Genomic DNA, 9,157 nt, shown 5'->3' with positions numbered 1-9,157 from the left:
GCTCAGCTACGTGTCGGTAGTTGCGGCGCAACCTAGCTAGGTTAAGCATACACTAGTTCAAATCCAACTTTGTATTGGGACGATGACCTCCACCCCCAGCTATGTTTTAATAGAAAGAGCAGATCATTGATTAAATAAAGTGAGTCAAATGGCATTCCCTTCAAAGAGCAAAAAAGTTGTACTATCTCCAAAAAGCTTAGTTGATGTGTCAATAAGTATCGCAGGTTTGAACTAAGGTTGAATCAAGCTTAGTTCAAAACTGCGACACTTATTTTACATCGGAAGAAGTAGTTGATTTTTTTTTCTTGAACACTGTATATATGTACTTGATAGTTTGAAGAGAACGAGATCCTCTAACGTACTAAAAACTACTGCTGAGGGATGTCCTTCACGTTTCACTGTTCGCTAACCATCCAACGTCAACAAGTGAAAATGGGAAAACATAACGCATAGTCGTCCCATAAGAACGATCTAGCCCAGCCCAATGGAACAGGAGAGGGAAAACATGTCCATAGATGAAAAAGGGCGTGAGAACTATAAAACGGCGTGAAAAAAAGGCGCGTTCCATGAAGGAATCGATCATTGGAGGGACGAGTTGCTCTGCTCTTTAATCTTGGGAGTATGTCTCGTTATGCTGTCGCTAAATTGAAATTGATTGATCTTCCATATCAGATTGCTTCGACATAGATCAAACCTCTATCATGAGATTGCTTTGAAATTCATCAATCTTCCATTACTTCACTCGCAGTGGAGCTATGGTTACGCAAGGTAATGGCGATGACGAGAGAAGGGCAACGTCGAGCGATCGACGACGGCGAGTAAAGGATTGATGTCTTCTTTCTGAACTGGGCCTCATCTCTTGTGGGTTGAGCTTTGTTCCCTTGGTTTCCACCTGCTGCCTTAACATGTTTAACGAACGGTGATATGCAAAGGACGTCCCTCGGCAGTAGTTTTTAACACGTCAGAGGATCTCGTTCCGGACCGAGGCCTTCTATCGGGATCGGACTTTTGGAGAAAGGAAACTTGCTAGAAGAGAGAGCATCCAGCATTCAGAGAGAAAAGCAGAGAAGGCTTGTAACTGACCATATACTTCACTGGATGAAGAACAGAGTAAGATGTAGGGTGTTACACTGAACAGTGGCCTGAACCTATGTAAACAAAGTGTCTCTGTCTTAATAAGTAATCTAAAGTGTTTTAGCCCTTGGTCAGAACAACTATCGGATGTGCCCGGTGAGACCTTCGTCGAACAAAGTAGAAGGGGTCACTGTGATATCGACAAGTTCAGCATGGACAACCATCCCCCAACATCCATCCGGTATTCCGGTCTAGCCCCAAAAGCTATGGATGACTTTGGCGCCGCGGCTCCCGGGACGGCTCAAGTCAGACAACGTCTACACTCCCTCCTAACTCTCCACTAGTAGTTGTAAACCCATCATCACCCGTTGCTCGTCGAGTCACTGACCGCGACACGCACACAAAAATCCAACGAACCATGTCGACCGTCAACACGCCTCTGGTTAGCCCGTTATTATTCCCCGACGAAACCGTGCTCCATCCACCAACGAAAGAACCTACGTCATCCTGCCATGTATTCCTCTACCTTTTCCTTTTCGTGTACGTACATGTACATGTACATGTGGTATACTTACCAAGTACGTATGTTTATACCCCTGCTAGTGATAGATTTTGTAAGAAGTGGTCACAGAGTAAGTCAAAGAATGGATCAGTGGATCAGCACGCGCCGGGCATGAACCCGACGGTGCCGCCGTCGAAGCGCACCGCGAAGGACCGCTGCTGCACGTTGCCGAGGATGGCGGCGTCGCCGTCGCCGCCGTTGGGCGCGAACGCGAGGCACCCGCTCGACAGGATCCCGGGGGCCTCCAGGGCCAGCGTCGCGCCGCCGCTGAAGGTCAGCGCCACCGTCGGCAGCGTCACCACGCCGTACCGGCTGAAGTCGTAGCACGTGTCCAGGATCCCGTTGGCCGGCGCCGACGGGTACCCGTAGGGCGCGATGGCGCCGCGGAACGCCGACCGCAGCGCCGCGTACGCCGCGGGCGGCAGCCGCGTGATCACCGTGCCCGTGTCCACCACCATGCCCCCCGCGAACGCCGACGCCGGGACGGCCACCGGCTGCCCGCCCACGCTGATGCCCGTGAGCATCACCATGTAGAACGTCGGCGCGGACCACGCCGTCAGCAGCCCCGTCGTCGCGAACCCCGACGCGCTGCTCGGCCCGCCCAGCGTCAGGTACCCCGCGGAGCTCGGCTTCGAAGGGAGGCAGTAGGAGAAGACCCCGCCGTACGCGCCCGCGGCCTGCGACTTGAGCGACATGGCCTGCCGGCCGAGCGCGAGGAGCCCGTCGATGCCGGCGAAGAGCCCCGCCTGCGCGTGGCCGCAGCCGAAGAGGAACGTGCCCACCGTGTTGCCCGGCGCCAGCGCCAGCGTGTCGGAGCCGTACACGCCGGTGGTGTTGGACCCGTCGCCGTAGCTGACCACGTACCCGCACTGCGACCCGGAGCAACCGGCCATGTAGATCCCGAGGTCCGAGCACGCGTCCGCGCCGCACGGCACGGCGGAGTAGGTGGACGACTTGGCCGGGTCGAAGAGCTGGTCCCTCTGGCTGTAGCACGCCGGCGCGGCGCAGGGCTTGCACTGCACCCACGACACGTCGCTGCCCGTGTCCACCTCCATCGTCTGCGACACGCCCGGCGTGCCCAGGCTCACCGTCACCACGTACTGGAACGTGCCGACGCCCATGGTGGTCGGCAACGTCGCCGACCTGGAGCCGGCCGCGAGCTGCTGCTGCCGCTGCTGCAGGCCCCCCTTACTCGCCCCCCGCGCGCCGCCGCCCCCCGACACCCGCCCCTGTATGTACTCCACCCGCCGCTGGTCCGCGCGTTGCACCTCGGCGAACGACGGTTCCACCACGGCCGACGCCGTCGACGGGCCGCACGGCCCGTGCCGGTGCGCCAGCCGCAGCACCGCCAGCGTGCCGTTCCTCTGCCGCGGCGCGATCACTGGAGCAGCAAAAGATCCGAGCCAGCAAACGGATCAACAACAACTCTCCAAAAGCCACCAACCAGCTCTCCCAAACCACAAACGCCAGGAGAACCGAGACAACTCGAGCAAAGCAAGTCTACCTGGGCCGGGTTCGTCGCAGGTCGCGCTCGACGCGGCGGCGAAGCTGGCGGTGGAGACGGTGACGTAGCCCCCGGCCCCCGCGGCGCCGGCAGCAACATGGCGCGGCAGGAAACAGAGGAGAAACGACGACAAGAGGAGGGCGCGGCGGGCCGGGGAGGCGAAGAGGGAGGACGAGGCCATGGCGCTCGCGTCGGCTCGGCTGGGGCCGGACGACGGGGACAAAACGCGGCGCCTAAAAGTCAGGCGGACTAGTTGGGCGCGCGCCCGATTCCTTCCACCCATCATGCGGTGGAATTTCTCCCGTCCTACGGCCTGCGCGTGATCGTGCCGTGCCCGCTCTTTTCCACTCCCCACCGAGGCATGCAGAGCTTCTGAGGGCGACGTCACGTAGTAGAGTCGGGGCGACTCGTCTTCCTCTTCCGGTACGATCCCAACGACGACAACGGAGACGGACGGTGGTTGGCTGCTGCGTGCGCGTCCGGTACGCATGCACGTATCATCGCGCAGTAGGCGTCGCGTGGACCTTGGAGCCGTCTTTTCTGTACGTGCTGGTTACCGAATCCTGGCAGCAGGTCCAGCAGCAAGATGTCAACCGGTGGACGAGCCTGAACCTGAGGAGATGGCATGTCCTCTTTCACTCTCGAGCGGGTGGGATGGCGAGCTCGCAGCCAGCTGATCGTGATCAGATTTGTTTTGCGTGAGGTGAGGCCTCTGTCGAAAAGAGGACGCAAAGCTGAGGGGTACAACGTAACGGAACTTGGGACCCAGGGGCCGCGAGCATGACAAGGCCGATGCGCCCGGTGCCGGAAAAGGCGTTCGACACATTGTCTCCGCCTTCTTTGTTCAGGTACGAAGACACAGGTTGCTTCGCTTTCCCTTCGCCGCAAGCGCCTCGCCCCTGCGCTGAAAACATGCCGTGGCGTTGCGTTACAGCATGGCTGCATGCAGTGGTGGTACATGGCCAAACACCCAACACCCGGGGTACGTGGCTAAGATTGATTTGGCCTCGCGTGGTAATTTCTTTCAAAGTTAACGTTCCACTGAGCTCGGTCTAGGTGATGCTGGTGCATTGGTCACAAACTACTGCTAACTTTTTTTTCTCTAGGAACAGGACTGCTGCAAGCTTTGTAGTGGAGATAGCACCCAGGTTTTGTGCAGGGTGCTGGGTCACTCGAAGCCACGGGAGTCCAATCGTACGCTCGATGCCATCTCGAGCCTTAGAGCATCCACGGCATATGTCCGGACGAGCCGTTCAGTCACTGACCGGTCATGTTTTTTGACCCAGACGGCCCCTATCAAACGGGGCTCAAACGTCCGAACTGACAGACACTTCTTATATCCAGCCCAAATATGGAACGGGTATGGGGGAGTCCGGGCACACCCGCCACGTCGTCCCGATCGCCCGGCCCCATCACAGATTGCACTAAATCTATCCCAAGACCCGCCGGATCCATTTGCTATCTCCCCTCTTCTTCCTCCTCCGCGCCGTCCGTCTTGCAGCTCTGCCACCTCGCGTCCTCCCCGGCCGTTCCTAGCCTCTGCGCCGCCAGCTCCGGCAGAGCAGTCCTCTCCCGTCGTTGCCGGCTCAGACGCCACTGCGGTACGTCCGACAACTCTCTGGCCCCGTCTTGCGCTTGATGTGTTCGACACATTGTCCGACCGGATTTTTTGTGATTTTATTAGGGAAAACGATGGATACCGATGCTTCGTCGGACGAGGTGTATGGACCAACGGAGTTTGATCAAATGACTCAAGATGAGTTCTTTGATTCCTTGGATTCGAACGAAGAAGTGGATATGATCATGCTCATGAGCATGCAAGAAGAAATGGACCGGCAAGTGGAGCATATTCTCAACTTCAAGTGCTCAATCAAAGGGAGAAGAGTGATCAACCGGGGTAGTGTGTCCGGAGTAATGTTACTACACAAGGACTACTTTGCTCCCAATCCTACTTTCCCGGATGATCCATGAGTTTGTCGCCGTTTTCGCATGCGCAAACCATTGTTTTTGCGCATTGTGAAGGGAGTGAAGGCACACGACGACTACTTCAAGCTCACAAGGGATTGTTGTGGACAACTCTCTTTCTCTGCCAAGCAGAACTGCGCGGCTGCTCTGAGGATGCTTGCACTTGGTACTGTTGCAGATACCATTGGTGAGATGGTTAGGATGGGGGAGAGCATGTGCTTGAAGACTACTGTCAAGTTTTGCCCATGCCGTGATGAAGGTATTTGGACATGAGTATCTCAGAGAACCAAATGCGCGGGACACGAAGAAGTTGTTGGCTATTGAAGAGGCAAGAGGGTTTCCAGGAATGCTCGGATCATTTGATTGCATGCATTGGTAATGGAAGAACTGCCCCAAAGGTTTGTGGGGAATGTATCAAGGTCACACCAGAGAGGCCACAATCATACTAGAAGCAGTGGCATCACATGACTTATGGATTTGACATGCATTCTTTGGAATGTCGGGTTCTCACAACGACATCAACGTGCTTCAACGATCTTCGGTGTTCAGGAGGCTTTGCAATGGGGAATTACTGCAGTGCAACTACACCATCAATGGCCGAGGCTACAACATGGGATACTATCTAGCCGATGGTATCTATCCTCAGTAGGCGGCGTTTGTGAAGACCATATCCGAACCGCATGGCAATAAATAGAGCCACTTTGCAACAATGCAGGAAGCGGCTAGGAAGGATGTGGAGAGGGCATTTGGTGTGCTTCAAGCTCGTTGGGAAATTGTGCGGAGTGCTGCAATGATATGGAGATCAGAAACTTTGTGGCAGTTGATGACATGTTGTGTTATTCTGCACAATTGTGCGGAGTGCTGCAATGATGTGGAGATCAGCTCTTGGTTTCCCAACCTGTTGCTTCTAAAGGATGCGCTCTCTCGGCTGGATGTTGGTCCAGCCTACTGCGAGGATCCCGTATCCCGTACATCGTCTTTCTTCCTCCTAGGTTCCCTTGGTTCCTATGCCGCCGCGTTTCCCGGTCCTTTTCTTTTAGTGCTTCGACCAGAAGCGATAGCTTGACGCATTTTCCGTGGATATGAATTTGATTGAATTTGAGAGTCCAAATTTGAGATATGTGGATGTCGGGAGGAAAATATGAGAGCCCGTCCGGATACGCCCGCGGACGTATAGGGGTCGGATTTACCAAGTCCGGCTGTAGATGCTCTTACAAGTATACCAATCAAACGGTTAGTGATAAAGCTGCCAAACGATGTGTTCCTGGTTAGGAGAACCACAATCTTTTCCATGGGGCTGGAAAGTTTTCTCTAGGGTCCAATTCCTTATGCCGCCGCTACGCTATCGCAAACTATATACTCCCTCTGTTCCAAACTGTAACATGTTCCTACTTATAGAGGCGTTTTAGTGTGTTTTTCACTTGTTCCAGATCGTATGTAGTATGTATTTGAATGTCTAAAACATATTATAATTTGGAATGGAACGAGCAACTTCTGCAGGCACACTTTACGTATGATAGGCATAATATTATCCTTCTGGTCGCTGATTTTTAGTTTTGTTAGCATATTTTGTACGCCATCATGATGTGACACTACTAGGAAAATGCTTAGAGATAGAAGTTTAGCAGTAGCGCATGCTTAAGCACCCACACTACTGGTATTTACCAGTAGCGCCTGATACAAAACACGCTACTACTACTAAATAACAACAGCGTTTATTAGCTTGGGCCGCGCTGCTGTTACATGGGTCACAGGGCAAAAACGGTAGCCCACTTACCTGTAGCGTTTGTTTCAAACGGGCGCTATAGCTGGTGGGCTTAGCAGTAGCGCCGGCCTCTACCCAGCGCTACTACTAGAGGAAAAGAAAACCGGCCCGCGCGCCCCACGCACCCCCTCACTCTCACATCGATCCCCTCCGCCCGCCGCCGCCGCCGCGGTTAGGGTTCCTCCCCGGCCGCCTCGCCCCCGCCGACGGCTCCGTGCGCCGCCACCACGCGCTGTCGCCTCTCGCCTCCTCCGACGCTCCAGCCCCGTAAGTCCCCCTTGATCTCCTCCTCCCCGCGCGTGCCACCACTAGGCTCCGATCGATTCGCCGCGGCAGCTCGCTATGTTTTTGGATTTCGCGTGGGGGGAAGGGATTTAGGGATTGCACGGTGGCTCCGCGCTTCGATGCGACGTGTTCCAGGCTTGTTTCCTCGTGTGATTGGGGAGAGAGTAGAGAGAGGGGTTAGGTGAGAGAAGCAGAGGCTTCTTGTTGCTCACCGAAACTTGGGTTTCAATTCTTGATTAGCAGTTTAGCACATATATGAACACCACTGGTTGTTGGAACTAATCCAGATGCACAAGTTTGGTTAGCCAAAAACTTGGTCGAATCCAGGAGACAGAAAAGGAAGCGGGTAGAGGCGGGAGGGGGGATTGAGGGCGGCAGAAGGGAGCGAGTGAACTGACCTGAGCGATTGCGCTTGGATTTCGGCATGGCGGAGGCTTGGTTTCTTCTTCCTTGGCTGTTGTCCCTGGAGCAGTGGCGGGGGCGGCGGTGCCTAGTGTTCTAGGGTTTAGAAAGGGGTTCTCTCTCTCGTCCCGCCTTGATGAAGTAGAGGCGCGGACCAGGCCTGAGTTGGGCTAGAGCAGGCATATTCGATAGAGGCCAGAGCGGTTGATGTAAAGGGAAGCGTGCACTTGCAGTCTTGTTTCATTGCCTTTTAGGAGTAGTAGGAGGTTAGCCGGTGACGACATCGATCCACCAGCGCCCGGCCGTTAATGGAATGATGGACCCAAATCGCAGTCCATCTGATGCTGTTAGTGAGCCCATTTTTAGTAAATTTTAGAAAAAGAAAACACAGAGAGACAGAGAGTTGTATCTGATCTAAAAGGGGGGTGTTTGCCTTTTATAGTTTTAATTATTGTGCATCTGATGCCAAAGGTGGAATGGATGTTTACTTATTGTGTTTTGTGAATCTTGTACCGTGCTGTTTTGAAAGATTCTAAGCTGGTTCAACTTTTGGATGCGGGAAGAGATAAAGTGTTCCCCTGGATTGATCCACTTAGTTCAGTTGTCCTTGATGAGGATGGAAGTGTTTTTACCCTTGTGTCAGGGCTGGGAGTTGTCCTTGATGAGGATGGAAGAGCTATTGCTCTGCTTTGCCATGCTTGCAGAGATAATGCATAATTGATATTTGTGTAAATAAATGGTATTTTATCTATTGATGATCTTATTGCTGCCTTATAGCTGCCTCGATTAATGTGTGAATAAATGGTATTTTATCTACTAATAATGCAGAATTAGGCTGTTTTTGAACTACTTTTGCTTGTCTGCTTGCGCAATAATGGCAATATGCCATTTATCTTATTATTAGGCTCTATTTGGGTTACATGATCTCTATTAGGTTATTGTCTGAACTGAACTACAATTTAGTTGTTATTTTGCTTTAGGGAAATGGCGCCACTCACTACAAAAAAAAGACACATCCATGACATTTTGGGCCGAACGAAAAAAAATTCTGGCATACATATGACACTTCTATGACGATAATTGTGACAAAACCCGGTATCATCATAGACGTGGTGGGCTCCTACTTCTATGACAAAAAATCATGACAGAAAATGGGCTTTTCGTCCTGGGCGGGCCGGAGACGCAGCTGCATGACATTCTTTGGGCCGTCCATGACGGAAAAAACCGTGGTAGAAGCGAGGGGGAGGAAAATTTCGGGGAGTTCCCGGTTACGGTGGGAGGTCGGGGCCGAGCGATGCGCGTTTCTCTCGTACACGTATGCGCGTGTGTGCGAGGCGTTGGTTCATACTGAACCCGAGCGAGGCGTTGGGCTCTAACTGAACCCAAGCGATTGCACTGCAGGCTACGCGTTACTGAACCCGATCGAGTGATTCCTTCACTACTGCTGCTAACTGAAGCCGATCGATTGGATGAACAGTAAGCGTTGAGGGGGGGTTGGATGAACAGTGAGTGGTGGCGTTGCCTCTGGATGAACAGGACCCCGTGGTGTGGAGGGCTGGATGAACAGTAGACGATGGAGGGGTGGTTGAACAGGACCCCG

At 53.6% G+C, this 9,157-nt stretch overlaps 1 protein-coding gene across 1 annotated transcript; it reads right to left on the bottom strand.

Annotated features, from left to right (window-relative positions):
* Positions 1-1,563: 1,563 nt before the first annotated feature.
* On the bottom strand, positions 1,564-3,504 carry LOC123145316 (aspartyl protease family protein At5g10770). The gene is made up of 2 exons (XM_044564695.1): positions 3,141-3,504; positions 1,564-3,017 (listed from the first exon to the last, which is right to left on the bottom strand). Exons 1-2 carry the CDS (start codon positions 3,424-3,426, stop codon positions 1,732-1,734), a joined length of 1,572 nt encoding a protein of 523 aa, XP_044420630.1. The 5' UTR covers positions 3,427-3,504; the 3' UTR covers positions 1,564-1,731.
* Positions 3,505-9,157: the final 5,653 nt, after the last annotated feature.

The sequence above is a fragment of the Triticum aestivum genome, chromosome 6D (assembly GCF_018294505.1).
Source record: "Triticum aestivum cultivar Chinese Spring chromosome 6D, IWGSC CS RefSeq v2.1, whole genome shotgun sequence".
Classification (NCBI taxonomy): domain Eukaryota; kingdom Viridiplantae; phylum Streptophyta; class Magnoliopsida; order Poales; family Poaceae; genus Triticum; species Triticum aestivum.
The sequence above is the reverse complement of the archived record's forward strand: the minus strand, read 5'-3'. Positions and strand labels throughout refer to the sequence as shown.